The sequence below is a fragment of the Peromyscus maniculatus genome, chromosome 1 (assembly GCF_049852395.1).
Source record: "Peromyscus maniculatus bairdii isolate BWxNUB_F1_BW_parent chromosome 1, HU_Pman_BW_mat_3.1, whole genome shotgun sequence".
Lineage (NCBI taxonomy): Eukaryota > Metazoa > Chordata > Mammalia > Rodentia > Cricetidae > Peromyscus > Peromyscus maniculatus.
This window is the reverse complement of record NC_134852.1, coordinates 161544022-161563371: the sequence shown is the minus strand read 5'-3', so window position 1 is coordinate 161563371 and position 19350 is coordinate 161544022. Positions and strand designations below refer to the sequence as shown.

The window sequence follows — 19350 nt, the reverse complement described above, 5'->3', positions numbered from 1 at the left end:
CTGAAATGAAGGAGTTATGAGTATGTGTGTGTGACAAACCTGTAGCTCCTCGGTTGCTAAGCAACATGCCTATGTTTTGTTCCTATTATGCCTGTTTCCATAGTAACCACAAAGGGAGCTCTGTGGATGGGCCCTCTGCCAGGGGATTCCCCTTCCCCTCCCTTCTTGCCACAGTCCCTTTTTCTGAAATCAGTACATTAAAGAAAAAAAAGCCAACAGCTTTTCAAGTGTGGTCCCAGAAAGGAAGCAAAAGTATGCTGTCGGTTTGCAGTCTCTTTAGAAACATAACACACACACACACACACACACACACACACACACACACACACACACTGAAGGTCCCTTTGGATGGCACACTTAGACACAGAAAAACAACGGCCAACTCTTCTGAGGGCCATGGGGTTCTCCCAGAGCCTACCTCCACCCACCCAGCCCAGGACTGGTGGACCCTGTTAAACAGGCCCTTCTCCATTCACTCTGAGCTCTTCCTAATCTATCGTCTCTTCCAGCCAACCAATTGGGTAGTTCTGGAAACTAAACATTTCCTAAGCAATTCTCAAACTCTGAACTCTTCCCTCTTAACCAAATTAAGATCGCTCTTCCCCCGTTCAGTGCAAATCTCAGCCTGTAACTAACCTCAAACTTCAAGTAAGGACTTCCTGAATTGCTCAAATGTAGGGAAACCTTCCATGGCACTGGGTCCTAATGAAATCTTTAGGCCCAAGTGGAGTCCAAGTTAAAGTTGGTTAAGGATGATGGGGCTGACTCAGAGACAGAAGCCTGGAAGGAAGTGTTAGAAAGACTATCCCAGAGAAAGGAAAAGAGCTGAACAGAGGGAAGGGTGAGTACCCACACCAGCAACAGGCAAACTTCAGGCATGGGGATGCTGTGGGAGATCAGGGAAGAGAAAATCAAGGCAAAGCATGATTGCTCGGGAGAGGGGAGGGAAGGCGGGAGGCAGAACAGGCAGGTAGAGCTGTAAACAGGAGCAGAGGCAGGGGGTTGGAGTGATCAGAACTGTCCCAGCCTGCTGTCCTCCCCAAAGGGACAGGGAGGAACAGAGAGATTGGGGAACACCAGCCCTGACTCTTCCCCGGAACCCAGCTTTCCAACTTCCTCTGCCTTCCTGGGGAAAGGAATGCCAGCCCGGGTTTCCTCCCTCTTCTGTTCACACTTCCCCAAGCCCAGCTTAAGGAGATCAGGCCGAGGAGAGAAGGAAGGGCCTAGGCTGCCCAGAGCCTGAGTCACCGCATAGTTGAGGTTCCTGTCACTCAGTCTTGCCTCTGCTACACCCTGTGCCCTCTGCCCACTCCAGACTTATTGCTGTAGCTGACCCTGCCCTGGGACTTGCTTCACTTCTAGGCTTCTTAGCACAGAGCATGGAGCTGCTGGAACCTTTGGAAGCCACCCCCTCTCTGTCCTCCAAAAGTTACATTCTGTGTCCACTGTAATTACCATCAGCTTCAGTGAAGTGTTCTCCTACTTAGGAGTAAAGGTGACTCAGATTCGGCTCTGAGAACTGAGACTGGGAAGTATGTGTGATAAGTCACTTCCCCTCTCTGGGCTCCAGTTCATTCACATGTGAAATAGAGGATGACTTGAGATGGTTTTTCTGACAGTCCCTGAGTGAGGTACATTCTGTAAGGCTGAGTCAAAGAAATGGATAGTTACTATTTGAAGAGAGTGGGATGAAAGGGGTGTGTTTACTAACCCCTGTCCTAACAGCAGAAATGAATGGGAATGGGTGGGACAGGGCGGGGCCAGGCAGAGGCTCTGCCACCATAAGGCAGCCAACACCCTAGGTAACCGGGTGACTCAAGCACCACATGGTAAAGGACTATAGCTCTGCAGTGAGTCAGGGGAAATGAGGATCTCCCTGACTGGCTAGGGTCCCGCTAGAAAACTCTCCCTTGCATCTACAAAGCTGTCCTCCCATCTCAATGCCCCACTTCCTATGCCGGAAGCCTTTCTGTCTCCCTTTCCTGCTCAGCTGCTCTCTGCTCCTCCCACTTGACCAGGACAACCCTTCCTCAGCCCTCAGAGCCGGTTCTCCTTAGCTCCACCAGCTCCCTCCTGCCCTGCCATGCTCCCAACTACCATGAGCTCTGCCCATCCTCACTGTCCACCCCCAGTCCTGGCAGAACCAGCCAGATAATTGCAAAAGGGCTGAGCCAGCTCCACGCTTTCACATGACAGCTGCTGCTTCTGCACGGGGATGGGACAGCTGGAAATAGAGGCACATTCCATGGGAGATCCTATCAGAAAATAGTGCCACAGTCTGGCCACCCAGCTCCTGATCTGTACAGTCAGGGGTGGGGATGTAGCTCAATTGGTAGAGAACTTTCTGAACATGCACAAAGCCATGGGTTCCCCAGCATTATATAATCCAGTCACAGTATCACACACCTGGGATCCTAGCACTAAGGTGAAGGGAGAATAGAACAAGGTCATTCCCTGCTGTATGAGTTCAAGGCTAGCCCAAGTTACCTAAGACCCTCTTTCAAAAAAAAAAAAAAAATCTACAGGCTTCCTGTGGAAATCAGGGAAATAAAGGGGGGTTTGGACTACTGGAGGGGGACGCAGAAAATGAGATATCCAAATGAACCACTACTACAATACCCAAAGTATTTTTCCTCTTATAATTAAAGTGAACAGTAATACTCTACAGCCATCCCCTGGAGAAGGGTCTCTACCCAAGCCCCAGGCACTGGAGCACAGGACATCCCAGAATTTCACTGGAGTAAGAAACGGTCTACTCTGGGAGCCATGCCAGCCTGATTAGAGCACACAGACAGGAGCAGGTGGCAGCATCTCTAACTTTCAGGAGCATCAATATTTCAGCTGCACAGCATTAGGGAAGCAAACAGGGTGGGTACCCTTAATTATATCTAAACACAGAGGACCAGAACAAATGACGACGTTACACTATACTGTTAGTCTCCCACTGCAAGAGTCTGGGCAAGCTATAGCCACCTACCACAATCCATCTGATATGTACGGAGGGACATTCTGAGTTCTGAGAAGTGCTGGTTGCCATGGAAACTTAATTTCAGAAATGCCTGGGTGGGGCACTCAAGGCACTTCATTCCTCTTCAACACTCGAGTATGCACCCCCCTCATCTTTCAAAGGGGGAAGTGGCACATTTGGGGCATGTGGGCAGCTGGTGGGATGGGTCCAACCCAGTGAGAAGCAGCTGTCCAGATCTGGCTCAGAGCAAGATATGAATTTAAAAAAAAAAAGACAATCTAGGTCCATCTTGGAAGAACTTTAAAAAATTTTAATTGTAATAAGTGACTTATGCAGAATTGCCAGCAAAGCTAAAATAGCTGCTTATGACCAGTATCTACTGGCTTATCTACAAACTAAGCCAAGGCTCTGCCTTCCCATTCACACTCCAGGCTCTGCAAAGATTGTATCTGAGTCAACTGCAACTTTAGGCCTTGACCCCTCTTTTTTTCAACCTCCCTCCGAGCTCTGAGTCTGCCCATTAAGTGGGGATACAATGGCCTCCTTCCCTCATTCCACTAGTTTTCCAAGATCCTATTGTGTTCTCAGGTGACCCATTCCCAACACCCCGTCCCCTTCTGCCCTTGACCCCCAACTCTGCCAGCTTGTGTGCATAGTGCTGCCAACTCTAGACAGTGGCTGGTGGCATGGAGCCCCTGGCACACAGGGAAAACTACCTAGCACCCAGAAACATTCACAGGCTCACACTTGTATTGGTGGCTGATGGCAGAGGCAGACTAGGCTCTAACACAATACCTCCAGCCCAAGCTGAGATGGGGGAAGGCCAGGCTGGCACTGTGGTGACTCAGGCCTCCCCAGGGCAGGGCGGGACAGAACTAAGCCCAGATGTGCTCCCCGGCTGCACCCCCCCACACACACACTAGAAACTCCTGTTAACCCTTCCCAGGGGCCCATCCCAGCAGCCTTCCTTATCCTCTCCTCGGCTGTGTGTACTGGTCTCCAGGTACAGGCTTTACCTAACAACCTGGCCACACTGCACCCTGCACCAAACCACCAGTATCAGAAGCATGAAGCAGGACATGCAGATGAGTCACCCTTCCTGCAGAGAGGGAGCCTCAGAGAGGGAGGATGAAGGTGAGGGTCCCTGCACACCTCCAGTCCAGACCAAGAAGGCTACCAGGCAGCCTGCTGCCCAAACCCTGGCCCACCCCAAGGAAGCCCACCCTTCTACAGCCAGGCCTTCCTCCTAGGAAGAGGCCACCCCTGAAGAGGCACACAGGTGGCCTTCTTGCCTCAGCTGTTGGGAAGTTGAAGCGGACACAGAGTGAAGGCTGCACAAGCAGAGGGGTGGGGTGGGAAATGGAATTTAGGAGTCTGACAGGTTCAGTGAGGCCCCAGCAACAAAGACACAGACACACCCCACACCAGCATCCAGTACTGTGAGAATATCCAGGAGGCCAAACTGCACAGGAGACAAGTTTGGATCCAACTCAAGATGTGCTGCCTGGGAGCAGCGTTGGAGCAAGAACCAACCCATCCTCAGCCATGCAGATTCCAAACTAGAGTTCTCACTAGCCACCCACTCCTTTACAAAACCCCAGCTGCAGGCCCAAACACCCAGATCCGAAATAGTCCTGTCCCTGGTAAGGTTATCCTCATCCCTCCAAGATCCTTCTCCTATGCCTGGACTAAGGATGGGATAAGAGAACCCAAACACAAAATCCTGTACCAGAGATGATCGAAGGCAACTTTCTGCACTTACTAGTCTCTGATCCCTTTGCTTTTTGACATAGGTTGTCAGGTAGTCCAGGCTGGCCTCTTCTTCCAGAAGGGTGGGTGACACCAAACCTGCCCTTCTGCCCTCTAATTACAAACAGTTTCACTATGTAGCACTGAGTGATCTGGCAATACTTAAAATGGCCTCAAACTTGCAACAGTTTTGCCTCTGCCCTCTGGATGCTGAGATTACAGGCATATGGCACCACATCCAATGTATGCAGTACAGGACTGACCACAGGGCATCATAGATACTAGACGAGCACTCTCATACCACACTGAGGTATGGACCCAGCCTAGTTTCTGGGTTTTTTTTTCCAAATTTATCGCGACAGGGTTTCTGTGTAGCTTTGCGCCTTTCCTGGAACTCACTCTGTAGCCCAGGCTGGCCTCGAACTCACAGAAATCCGCCTGCCTCTGCCTCACAAGTGCTGGGATTAAAGGCATGCACCGCCGCCACCACCACCACCCCAGCTGTTTCTAATTTCTAATGTGAGCTATTAAACTTAGGGAAACATCTGGATATGGTAGCTCATTCCTGTAACTCCAGCACTTGGAAAGCCGAAAGGATCACTGCTAGTCCAGGCTACAGTGAGACCCTATCTTTAAAAAAAAAAAAAAAAAAATTAAAAAAAAATCCTTAAAATGTATTAAAATCAAGTTCCAAGTGGGGGTTAATAGTAGCTATTGGCCTCAGTAGAATATGAGGTAAAAATGACAATGACTTGGTATTCCAGGCTTCAGAGTGACACCTACTGGATGTGACACCTCAGTGTTTATCTGGAGTTCCTGTGAACCACCCCTGAACTTCCCTTATTAGAAAGCAGACACCAATCCCTGGGTGGTAGCACCCACCGACACCTTTAATTCTAAACTTGGGAGGCTGAGGCAGGGTTTTAAGTTTGAAGCCAGCCTGGACTACATAGCAAGAACTGTTTCAGAGACAAACCGGAAGCTAAAAGATGGCTCAGCAGTTAAGAGCGCTTTCTCTTCCAGATGACCTGAGTTTAGTTCCCAGAACCTACATTGGGCAAATCACAATTACCTATAACTCCAGCTCTGGGGGCTCAAACGCCCTCTTCTGGCCTCCTGGGGTAGCTTCATATTCATGCATTGTGTACACACACACACACACCATTAAAACAAAGAATATGGGGCTGGAGAAATAGCTCAGCGATTAAGAGTACTGACTGCTCTTCCAAAGGTCCTGAGTTCAATACCCAGCAACCACATGGTGGCTCACAACCATCTGTAATGAGATCTGGTGCCCTCTTCTGGCCTGCAGGCATATATGCAGACAGAATACTGTATACATAATGAATAAATTAAAAAAAAAAATTTAAAAAAAAAAAAAAAAGGATATGACCAGAGCTGATCCACAGCCAAGAAACAAGTGTCTATCCCAAATAGCTAGTCTTCTAGTATATTTGTAGCATTTAAACAGCAGGCTTGGATAGTGCCACCCACCCACTCACCCCACCCCGTGAGGAAATAAGCCTTTCCAACACTTGGGAACTGGGGAGCTAGTATGCTTAAGGCCCTGGGTTTGACCACAGTGCATGTGCACACCCACATCCAACAAAACTACCTACACCCTGAGCAGGTCTTTTCTCACCATTATTTTCTGTAGAGCACTTAACTGCACTGGATATGTGTAGGTCCTATGAAAGCATCTGCACCATTTACATAAAGTGTCTGAGCATGAGGACAAGGACGTGAGGTGACTCCAGGAACCCAATCCCTACAGATGCAGAAGACAACAGCTATGACAAAAACCTCCTCTGCATACCGTGAGCCACTCCATGGCTCAGCGTCCTCAGCAGACACTCTCTCCAACACAATTCCTAAGAATCTGGTGTAACCGAGCCCCATGTCATCACCCAGGCTGTTCCCCATCTTCCCAGCTACAAGAGCATCAGTGTGGGGAAGCAGGGCAGGAAAGGCAAAACCGAGGCCAGGCCTCTACTCCTTCTCTTCTGAAAACTTCTGACTGCCAGTGATGCCTCAGGCACAGGCTACAACTTTGAAGAAGCCACCACTCACAAAGGAGGCAGGACAGGACAGGGTTCAATGTTCAGTTTCCTTTAATGACCCCCATCTCCCTTGAAGGGTAGGTGCAGGCAGCTAGGTGACGGCAAGGCATGTTCACTTGAAGATCTTGCCTTGATTGACGGCTTTGCCCACATGCTGGAAGGCCCCCTCCCAGGCAAAGTACTCTCGAACCAGGGTCTTGGTCTCCTCACTACCAGGATCCAGTTTCCGCCATGTATATGACTCGTAGTCCACCTGCCAATCTGGACTCAGCTGGAGATTTAAAAAAAACAAAAAACAGTACAAAGGTATGTGGTTAGACACTGGACATGGCTCCACATCCCTGCAATTTCCAGCTCAGACATCAGATGCTAGGACTCACACAGATATGAACATACTTCCTATGTACAATCCAGAAGATTTCCCCATACCCACTGGCGAAGGCCCAAGACCCCCAGTTTTCTTTTTTTTTTTTTTTTTTTTTTTTGGTTTTTCGAGACAGGGTTTCTCTTGTGTAGCTTTGCGCCTTTCCTGGAACTCACTTGGTAGCCCAGGCTGGCCTCGAACTCACAGAGATCCGCCTGCCTCTGCCTCCCGAGTCTTGGGATTAAAGGCGTGCGCCACCACCGCCCGGCCTCTCCCAGTTTTCTATACTCTTGCTCATTTGAAGAGACTACCCCCCCAGCACCTTCCTCACCGGAAAAGCAAGCTCTTGGCCTCGGAAGACCCAAACGCCAGAAATGGAGCTGCTGTTGTTGGTTCCAAAGAGGATGACACTAGCAAAGGCATTCTTCCTCAGTTTGTCCAATCGCTGGAACATTCCTGGAGGGAAAAAGGGAGACTATTCAGCCTCTGGAATCATGTCCCCACTACCTTGATCTCCCTACTCCCAAACCCACTCCTCTTCTCACCAGTGATGAGGTTGCAACTCATAAAGGTCTGGGTGAGCTCTTCAGGGAAGCGGTACTCGGCATACCAGAGGGACCAGCCATCCTTATCAAAGTGCTCCCAAAAATATGGCAGTGCCACAGAGAGGGTGTCCTCATTGGAGTACTTCCGCTTAAACTCATCCAACACAAAGGTACTAGAGAGAAGAGAAAACACAAGGAGGCCAATAAGGAGAAAGTCCTGCTGCGACTACAAAGTATCTCTGGGCCACTGGCGTTTTCACTTGGTATTTACTGCTTTGAAGGGAGTGGTCCCTGTAATGTAGTGAAAGACACTAATAGCATTATAAGCGAAGAAAGCTAGAGGGGCAAGAACAAGAGCTAAGACATTTCTGGACCTGAGAGTGCTAGACATGCATGAGGAAGCCAGGACCCAGAGCATCTGCTGGGTCCAGCAAGGACAACACAGCTGGCTGCTGCCCCCAGGTGGTGACTAAAAGCAAGGTAGTATGTGTTTCCCTCTCTAGCCCCTCCTGGACATTCCCCAGAACCTACATTGGGCTACAATGTAGGTAGTCCCCAGGAACTACAAGTCAGTGCTCAAGTCAAACTCACCTAAGTCTCCCTCCCTACCACAGACCTTCTCAGGTTACAGGCTGGAACCAGAATACAAGCAGAGGATAGCTACCTCAATCTTTATGCCCATTTCCTCTAGTCCCTGGTGGCACACGCCTTTAATCCCAGCACTTGGGAGGCAGAGGCAGGTGGATTTCTGTGAGTTCAAGGCCAGCCTGGTCTACAGAGTGAGTTCCAGGACAAGCTCCAAAGCTACACAGAGAAACCCTGTCTCAAAAAAAAAAAAAAACCAAAAGAAAAAGTTACCAAAGTAACCTGATACTCAAGAGTCAGATATCCAGATGCCAAGAAAGCTAGCACAGGCACAGGAGGTATTATTTCCCCCATGGCTCAGGTTCCTTTTTTTCTTTTCCTTTCCAATTATAAATGTTTCTCAACCATCTTTAACTCCAGTTCCAGGGGATCTGATACCCTCTTCTGACCGCCTCAGGCCTTACGCGAGCACATGGTGCAGACAAACATGCAGGCAAACACTCCTACACATAAAATAACTTCTATAGAAACTTTGAAAAATAATAAATGGCCAGGCAGTGGTGGCCCACGCCTGTAATCTCAGCACTTAGAAGGCAGAGGCAGGAGGATCTGAGTTCAAGGCCAGCCTGGTCTCAGAATAAATTCCAGGACTGCCAGGGCTACAAAGAGAAACCCTGTCTCAAATACACACTCAAACACACACACCAGCAAGGCATAAATATTACTTCAAGTACTTTCAGTGCTTGAGGTAGAGGCAGGAGGATCAGTAGTCCAAGGTCATCCTCAGACATAACAAGCTCCAAGGCCAGCCTGAGCTCCACAAGACCCTGTCAAAAGCTACAGTCTAAGTATCACATTATTTCTGCTCAATCCTTACAATACCTAAATTACACTGCTACCTTTCTTTCATTTTACAGATGAGGTTAAATGATGAGTCTGATCCAAGGTTATACTGTAGCAAAGCCAGAAATCGGCCCTTTAACCACAGGTCCAGATTGGTCTCCAAATGTCCACCAGACAACCCTTATGAGGGGCCTGAAAACCTCAAAACTTCCTCTTCCAGCCAAAAGGTAGGACTGAAGACTTTTTCACACTCCATCTGTTTTTTGCCCAAATAATAAACATCAGCTTTGGTCTGCATCTGTAATCTCAGCATAGGAATATAACAAGATCCTGCCTCAAAAAACTAGGACTGGCGGTCCAGCTAGGTGGTACAGCAAATGCCTAAGCATGGGTGAAGCCCCAAATTCAATACCCAGTACCCTCAAATGTATGTGGGTATATATGTACATACAAAACAATAAACATACGCTCCTGAAACTCATCCAGCTGGAGATCTTAAAGGGACCAGAAGGAAACCTTGAACAAATGAAAGTTAAGCCACTGACTTCAATTTTATGATATCAAAAAGCCTAAGGGGCCTTAATCCCAGCATTTAGGGAGCTGGCAGATCTGAGTTTGAGGCCAGTCTGGTCTACAGAGTCAAGGCTACAAAGAAACCATCTCAAAAAACCAAAAAAGGCTGAGGGATGTGGGACATGGTGAGACACTCCTTTAATCCCAGCACTCAGGAGGCAGAAAGCAAGTCGATCTCTCTGTGAGTTCCAGGACAGCCAGAGCTGCCCTAAGAGAAGCGAGATGTGGTGGCTCGTGTCAGCAATCCAGCATTTGGGACTGAGACAAGGGAGGACCAGGAGTAAAGGTCACGCTTAGCTACACAGTCTGAGAATCTGTCTAAAAAACAGAACCAGCCACCAACCAACAGCAAATAATACAGTCCCGAGGGAAAATACTTTTGGCATCCCAGAAGGGCATCAATGGTAACACAACAAATAGGCATTAAATTAACATTCTCAAAGGTACATAAGGGCCAGCAGGAAGGCTCAGCGGGTAAAGGCGCTTGCTCCCTTGCTCCGTGAGCCGGTGAGCTGACTTGATTCCCAAGACCCACATAGTAGAAAAAGAACTGACTATCCACATCAGTGCACTCTCTATGGCTGGCAAGAGCAGGCCCAACTCACACAAAATAAATTAATTTTAAAAATACTTTTAAAGAGAAAAGGCAGAAGAAGCAAAGCTTTTCAAGTACTTTGTTTGTTACTTGATTTATTTTCTGTCCATAATACAGACCTACCACATTTAAGTGTCTATAGTACAACAGAATATATAATAGGTTTTAAATCAAAATCTTGCTCGTTAGATCTATACTAGTGCAAGGCTGGAGTCAATCCCTTGATTCAGACTTGATGCGTTGTTCTGTGAGCAGGGTTGTCTTAAATGAACCTAATCCAGCCCTAGCACCTTCCAATCCTACACACACACACACACACACACACACACACACACACACACACACACACACACACACACACAACTTAAGCAGCTAATGCTGAAGTTTTCTTGGTCTCATACAAAAACAAAAAAACAAACCTAGAAATTAAGGCTCTTAGCTAGAAATCCCTGCCCGTTAGTGTCCATGCCCGCCATGTACAACTCTCCAGCCACCACCCACAGCTGTCCCCAGAGTGCTTCCACATGCTGGTTCACAGGGTAATCACGTTAAAACATCACAAAATGCAGGCAGGTCAAAACTGAACCTGGATGGCTCTTCTCAGTCAACTTGACTGGGTTTATCACCTGGGAGACCACTTCTGGACACGCCTAGGGATGTTTCCAAGGAAATCTAACAGACTGGATGACACAGTCTCACTGAGCAATACTACCCTAAGGACTGGGGTCACAGGCTGAATAAAAAGGGACAGTGAGTCACAACGTTTATCTGTCTCTGTTCCCTGACTACCAGTAAAATGACATTCCTGGTTGCCATCAAACCATGAAACAAAACAATTCTCCCTCCTTTTAACTGCTTTTCCCCAGTGGTCCCGGCAAGGAGAAAACTAGTATGAAGCCTCAGCAGACCAGCAAAGTGCAAAGAAAATGGTTTGGGGAAGGGCAGAAAATGTGGTGAGAAAAGTAAAGATGCTAGACTTTGGGGACACTCCCATAATGGGAGTACTTGGAGCACAAGGGGAGGAGGTCCTGTTAATTCAGGCAGCTTTGTCTGCACAGAATGGCCCTGCTTCAAAACAATACAAACCCAAAGAAGACAGGCATGGTGGCATACACCATACTTGGGAGGCACAGGCGAGCCCATCAGACTGCCTTTGAGACAGTGAGACCCTATCTCAAAAAAAAAAAAAAAAAAACAAAAAAAAAAAAGGCAAACCTCTGCTTTTGTCCATCTATTAGAGAATTCTAGCAGACTGAGGACACGGCTCAGCAGGGAGACCGCCTGCTATGCAAGCATGAGCAACTTAATTCAGATCCCCAGCATTTGTACTTTTAAAAGCTGCACATGGTGGCTAGCATTTGTACCCCGGGGCGAGGGTAGAGGGCTAGAGGTATCTTCAGGGTGAGAAGCTAGGCGAGCAAAAACGTCAAGCTTCAGGTTTAGTGGGAGATTTCAAAAGGGAAAAAAAAAAAAAAAAAAAAAGGTGGGGAGCCAAACAGGAAGACATCTGTTGACCTCTAGCCTCTAGCCTTTACACATGCACACCCAGGGGCACAAAGTCATACATCACAAATAAAAGGGATTTCAGGCATGGTAGTGCACCCCAGAATTTAGGAGGCAGAGGCAGGTGACCTCTGTGATTTTGAGACCAGTTTGGTCTATGCAAAGAGTTCCAGGTCAACCAGGGCTACATATCGATACTCTGTCTTAGAAAAAGAAAAGCAGAAGGAAGCCAGGCAGTGGTGGTGTATACCATTAATCCCAGCACTGGGAAGGCAGAGGCAGGCAGATCTCTGTGTTCAAGACCAGCCTAGTCTACAGAGTGAGTTCCAGGACAGCCAGAGCTGCAGAGAAATCCTGTCTCGAAAAACCATAAACAACAAAAACAAACAAACAAAACACAGGACTTCCATATTGGTGACATCCCAGGTGGAGGCAGGAAGATCAGTCAGAAATTCAAGGGCATCCTCTGCCACACAGCCTCCTCATAAGCCAGCCTGAACTACAATGAGACCTGACTACACTTACATCCATCAGTATTTACACAAACAACCTAAAATTGCAGCCCCAGATATGTCAGAGGAACAAAGGTTAAGAACGCCTCCCAACATGCTTACCTCTTGGGCAGATGAGCGAAGGGGTCCTTGGCCTTGGGCTCAGCAGCCAGTGCCTGCTCACACTCATCCATCTCCTCTTCAGGAGCTGGGGCAGCAGCCTTTTTTTCCTCTTTCCGCTCAGCCTGGGGGGGCTTCTGTTTCTCTTCTCGTGAGCCCTTTTCTTTCCTTGGAGTATCTTTTTTAGGCTGGCTCTCTGCAAACTTCTTAGCTGGTAAAGGAAAGAAGAAAGTAAATATTCTGCCTCTTTCCATTTTCTTCCAAACCAGGCAGCAAGCAGGGAAAAATGCTGGTGAGGCATTTGGTTGTCCAAACAAGCCTCAAGGAACAAACACACATTATCACACACACTGCATTCCAATATGTCAGTTACTATTTGATACCCTATGTTCTATAGGTCACCAAAAGTCAAAGGCTATACAAATCAAGGGCTTGACAGGAACAAACTGGACCCTGACCCTGATCACATGCTATCTCTTCAGACTTACCATCAAACCCTGACCCTGATCACATGCTGTCTCTTCAGACTTACCATCAAACTGGGCCATCTTCTCACACAGCTTCACTTCCCCCAAGACTGCCCTGAACTGGGGCTGGTTAATGCAGGTGAGGAACCATCGGTTGGTATTGGGGAAGGCCTGGCGAAAAGAAGGCTCTAAGACCTGCCAGGATGAAAGGACAGAAACAGTCAACACTGGAAAGGCTGTGAACAGATTTCAGACCAGAACATAAGACCCTTACCTCTGTCTCCACTTTCCTCCCCATCCCTACACAGCAGAACCTTAAATTACTACATCTCCTCAAGGACTTCTTTTTTAAAGGGTGCATTTTTTTAAATGTATATGAATATTTTGCCTACATGTATCTGTGAACCACCTATGTGCAGTGTTCCTTGAGGCCAGAAAACAGCATCAGATTCCCTGAACTGGAGTTACAGTTGATTGTGAGCCACCATATGGGTGCTGGGAACTAAACCCCAGTCCTCCGGCAGAGTAGCCAGTGCCCTTAACTATTGAGCTATCTCTCCAGTCTCCTTTTTTTGTTTTTTAGTCAGTTTTATTGCATAACCCAAGTGGGCTTCCACAACATGATCCTCCTGCCTCAGTGCTGGAATGCTGGGATTATAAGTGCTTCTTTCTCTTCTGCTTTTACAGTTCAATCTAGAAGGATGATTGTTGCTATTCCTTCATATGCTATTACTCTATATAATACTGATTGTTTTGCTCTTTTACACAAGCATTTCATGTCTACTCTTAATCTTTTAAATTCCATGTCAATGAAATTTTCTTAAGTTAGATCAACAAAAGTCTGTAACAGAGCCTATCTAAGAGTACAAGGCGAGTGACGTAGTGACGGAGCTCAGTGGTACATGTAACCCAGTATGCACAGGTACTGAGTTCCAACCTAGCATCCAAGGGGGTGAACGGGGGTGGTTACTGACCCCAAAATAAAGACCCTTCATGTGTGAAGCTGGGAATGGGACCTAGAGCATCCCAGGTACACATGTCACCACCCCACTCCAGCTCCACACGCCAACCACAACCTACACTGACGACACAACCAAACCCAAGAGACCAGAGTGTACACAGCACAACCCCAGCACGGGACAGACAGTCCTGACTCCTCAAGAGAAAAATTCATATCCTCTTTAAAAAGTTAAGACTGATTTCATTTTTATGTGTATGAGTGTTTTCCTTCCGTTTATATCTGTGCACCATGTGCATGCCTGATGCCCACTGAAACCAGAAGGTATTGGATTCTTCTTGAGCTGGAGTCAGTTATAAGCTGCTATGTGTACTGGGATTGAACCTGAATCCTCAGCAGAGAGCTCTTAACTTCTGAGCCATCTCTTCAGCCCTTTAGGTTATTGGTTTTATTTTTTAAACAATGTTGTACTCCAGACCCATTCTGGTCCAGAATTGCAGTACAGTGGGAACCAAAGCTCCTACTGTGTTCCAGACCATCTGCCTCACAGGCGTTTGTAATGCTTCCATGTCCACAGCACACAGCTAGTAAGTGCTCAAGTATTACTTGAACCCAAGCACTTCAGAACTGGCAGTTCTTGACTTCTGTGATCTGTCTCCATGACAAGATTCAGCTCTCCCCCCCTCCTATTTTGGCAAACTTGAAAATGACAGGGGCTGGAGAGAGGGGTCAACAGTTAAGAACACTTGCTCCAGAGGACTCCCAGCACCAATATAGTGCCTTACATCTGTAACTCCACTTCTAGGAGATGTGATCCCTCTTCTGGCTTCTGTGAGCACTAGCAATGCATGTGGTGCACAGATATGCCTGCAGGCACCCATAGACATAAAAATAAAAATTAAGAATTTCTTTTTTTTAATAATTTATTTACGGCCGGGCGGTGGTGGCGCACGCCTTTAATCCCAGCACTCGGGAGGCAGAGCCAGGTGGATCTCTGTGAGTTCGAGGCCAGCCTGGACTACCAAGTGAGTCCCAGGAAAGGCGCAAAGCTACACAGAGAAACCCTGTCTCGAAAAACCAAAAAAAAAAAAAAATAATTTATTTACTTGTATTTTGTGTACATTGGTGTTTTGCCCACGTGAATATCTATGTGAGGGTGCCAGATCCCCTGGAATAAGAGTTACAGACAGTTATGAGCTGCCATGTGGGTGCTGGGAACTGAACCCAGGTCCTCTGGAAGAGCAGCCAGTGCTCTTAACCGCTGAGCCATCCCTCTAGCCCCAAAACTAAGAATTTCTTAAGACAGTAGTATGGGGCTGCTCTCCCAGGGAACCCAGGTTCGATTGCCAGCACCCACATGGCATCTCACAACTGTAACTCCAGTTCCCGAGGATCTGGTACCCTCACAGACATACATGCAGATAAAGCACCAATGCACATAAATAATAAATCAAAATAAATTAATTAAATTAAAAAATGGTTGTTCTAGATTATCCTGGTTTGATTCCCAGCACCCACATGGTAGCTCACAACTCCTTGGGATCTGCACAAATACATACATACATACATACATACATACATACATACATACATACATACATGCAAATACACAAATGAAAAAATTTTCTGAATGTTTTAAGAAACATAGTAACCCAAATAGTGATTACTATCACCTTGAATTTATCACAGATAAATAAAGTAAAATAAAATAAAGAACCGTGAGAATTCTTAGACCCCTCTATCTGTACCAGTGAATAATGAAGCCAAGATGGGGACTTGGATCTGCCTCCAAAAGCCCTTGATGCTGCAGTAACCATCCTTGCCTCTTACTCATCTTTAATTTTTGCTTTTTATTTTTGATGTCACTATATAGCCCAGGTTGGCCTCATACCAGAGTGATCTTCCTGCCTCAGTACCTCAAGCAGTGAGATTAGAAGTGTAAGTCACCGCACCCAGACTTACCCATTTTTAAATTAAACCCAGATCCCCAAGAAACTAAGCAACATCACCTAAAATGAAACAGCCACAGTACTCAATCCTGGGATTCCTACAGCCATTAACAGGTCTGAGTCCTAAGCAGAACCCAGGGTACCTATCAAATGGCTTCTTTACAAACCTTACCTGTTTGTAGAGCCACAGAAGGGTGCAGACGACTGTGATATCAGCCAGCGTCACTCGCTCACCCACCAAGAAAGTCCTTGTCTTCAGATGAGTGTCCAGCAGCCCCAGGATCCGCCTCACCTCCTCTTTTGCATTTTCGGTGGCCTGTTTTGAATGCTCAAGTTCAGTGGGTACCAAGTCCCTTTCCTTGTGGCCCCACCACCAACTAACAGAACTAAAGAGCCATTTAATCAGCACTGGCTCAACTCCCACCCTCTATCATTAGAATCTAGGACCACTTGGAATTTACTAGAAATAAAGCACTTTTGTTAAATTTCTTCAGTTAAATTTCTTCATGATCAACATGACTGTCTCCCACTGCACACTGATGGTAATCACTACTTTGCACTGCCACACATCCCTGGCATCTTCTCCCCTGTCTATTTATTTCCTATTCCCAAAATGCAGGAGCTGACCCCACCTCTGTCTCTGGCTTCTCGCCGAGTTCCAAAGCATACCTGTTTGTTGTGGTGCATGATGCCCAAGGTGGGGAACACCCAGGTGCTGGCTGGAGGAACAATGTCACTGTCGGCAAAGCTCACCCACTGCACCACCTGAGCTGCTGCCTCCGGAGTACTTCCCCGCAGGTCCTCGTTGCTTACTGCAAAAGCAGGACGTAAAGCTTGGAACTTACACGTCATGCCAAAACCAACCCAGGTCTCTGAGATTCCACCTTGTCCACAGCAATCACTCCCAGCCACCTCTACAGCCTCATCCCCAGAACCTCTCGATCCTGTATCCCCACAAATTACCGTAATAGGCGATGGCATTGCTCTCAAACACACAGAATCCGTCATCACCCTCAAATGCTGGAACCTGGGGCAAAGCAATGAAAAGACATACGTTCTCAGGGATGAACTGTTCCAAACAAGAATGTTAGGACAACCCTTGCTATGCAAACTCGACATTATCTGAAACTCAGAAATGAAAAATATTCAGTAACTCTTATAATCTGCATTCAGTATCTGGACTAAGAATTCAAACATGGCTAAAATGTGAAATTAAGGCCCCATGCCCTTTATCCCAGCATTCTCTGAGTCTGAATCCAGGCAGGCTTAGTGAGACCCTATCTCAAAATAAATAATATATTCAGGTATGGATGTCATCAGTCTAAATCTACAACTCCACTACCCAAAGCATTAGGTGCACCCACATTCGGCATTTGCCCCCCTCTATACTCAGCTTGATATTTAGCTCTACTCAAACCCTTTGGGATAAGTATCCAACTCACAAGAAACTTATTATATGTGTACAGATAACACTTGGCCAAAATACATTTCAGCCCACAAATAAAGCAGGTCTGTAACTGAGAGTCACTGACCAGCTCCGAATTTCCCTTCAGAACTATACATACCTCCAACCGTTTTCCTTTATAAACAGGATCTTACTGGACTATGTAAGCTGCCCTCACACAATCCTGCCTCATCTCCAGAATGCTGGGATTACCAGAAACCTTCAAAATGATTTTTTTTTTCCTTTCAGGTGCCTGGACAGTCAAACTTGGGGCCTTTCATCCCTGGCCCCATGAATTTTTTTTAAATTCACTTCAATGCTAAAGAACATAGCATGGAGGCCATCTCCAGAATAACAGGATTCTAGGGCTCCTTGGGGTCTCCGCTTCCCTACTCACCTTGCCAGCTGGGAATTTTCTGAGAAATTCAGGGGTGCGGTTGGTTTGGCCAAAGTGGAAGTGGGGTGGTGCGGAGAGCACGCGGACCTGGGCCCCACTGTACTGAGCAGCAATGAGAGCCTTGAAGGCTCTCCAGTTTTCGGGGTATGTGTACAGGGTCTATGAGAGAAAGGGCGGAGAACGGACATGAGTGAAAGAATCCTAAAGATACTCCCCACACTTCCACGCAAGTCCAATGTGTTCGACTAATTTTTAGTCCTCCTGGTGAACCAAATTAACTGAGTATGCCCTATGTAATCGGAGTCCTCTGAAATACCAAGAACAGAACTACATACCAGCTGCTAAATAAAGCCTGCCGGCAGATGTGACCTCCCTTAAGGACATCTCTAGCAGCATTCTTCCCTTCCAAACTTCCCGGTCCCCCAGACTCCCATCTGCCCAAATACACACACACCCATGCCTCCCAGAGTCCTTATTTCATTCATTCGTGGTGACCCAGCGTATGAGTAGAGCCACGCTGGTAACGCTTCAAAAGTACACACGTCCACCCATAGATTTCAAAGTTCCCCTCAGAAGAGCCACGTTGATTTCTAATGGCACGCTCTGCTCATCGACTCCTCTTCCTAAGAGCGAGGCGCACTCACATCTCTCTGGCCCCGTCCTGCAGCGTTTGTTTCCCAGCTGTGTCCCTGTTACAACCTGACCAGAGAGGTACAAACGGTCTGACCTCACTGCTCGCCGATTCCTCTGGCTCCCAAACCTCCCCGAAAGACAACTCTGAGTGTGCCGGTCGCCTCTGCCCACAAAGACCCTCTCCGTTTCCACTGTCCCCGCTGCTGACCCACAAAACGGTCGCAAAAGTTCCACCAGCCTGCCCAGGCGCCACACCTTGACACGGCAGTGCAGCTGGGCCACTTTCTAAAGACCCGGGCGGTGGAGACCCGTCACCTCCTTTCTCCTCCACCCCAGAACACCCCACCGCTGGCCTCCGAGCCCCAGCCTCAGTTCCCCTCCAGGCCCTAGGAACCCTGCTCCCCGGCGGCACGGCCTGCGGACCCCAGATCGGCTCTCCGTTTGGGTCTGGAACTCTCCCGGCGCCGACCGACCCGATTCAGTCAAAGGATGGCAGCGGATGGGGTGACCTGGATCACCGGCGCCGGCAAACTTACCCCAGCCGCCATGGTGATTCCGCAGAGAAAGGGGGTGGGGCTGTCGGTGCTGCCGCAAAGTAAGCCGCCAGGGAGACGAGGGAGGGAGGAAGGGGACAGCGTGCGGAAACAGCGGCCGGAAAGCGAGGACGGCATAAAAGGCATACGCACGACAGTTCCGTCTCCAGCCGCGCTGAGTTGGAAAGAGCAAGGGGTGGGGCCCACGGCCTGGAGCGCGCAGAGCTGGCGCCTGCGTAGTAAGGCTCTGCACAGGCCCGCCCCGGCCGCGTGGCCGACCAATCGGGAGCCTAACAGGAGGCAGAGCTCTCCGAGGGCGGGAAGAGTGTGAGAACCCGGCGGAAGCACCGCCCCTCGACCGCTCGTAGCTGAATCCTGCAGTTTCGAACTACAGCGGCAAGGAAGCGGGGCAGTTTACGAAATTCCTTTTGTTCCTTTTCGGGTTTCTCTATTTAGGGATATGTCTGTCCAGCCGGGGCCCATGGCCGGAAACATCTGGAAGCAGGTCTGCTCTGATTAAACAATCTTGCTGTTAACTTCTACAACAAAGGGGCCCGGACCAATTTGCCATGT

General features: G+C 48.0%; 1 protein-coding gene across 1 annotated transcript; it reads right to left on the bottom strand.

The window, feature by feature from the left end:
* Positions 1–6810: 6810 nt before the first annotated feature.
* Eef1g (eukaryotic translation elongation factor 1 gamma) lies at positions 6811–19090 on the bottom strand. The gene is made up of 10 exons (XM_076559195.1): positions 18781–19090; positions 17612–17770; positions 16734–16797; positions 16440–16582; positions 15943–16086; positions 12929–13058; positions 12400–12607; positions 7687–7859; positions 7473–7597; positions 6811–7048 (listed from the first exon to the last, which is right to left on the bottom strand). The coding sequence occupies exons 1-10, from the start codon at positions 18922–18924 to the stop codon at positions 6890–6892; spliced, it is 1449 nt and encodes a 482-aa protein (XP_076415310.1). The 5' UTR covers positions 18925–19090; the 3' UTR covers positions 6811–6889.
* Positions 19091–19350: the final 260 nt, after the last annotated feature.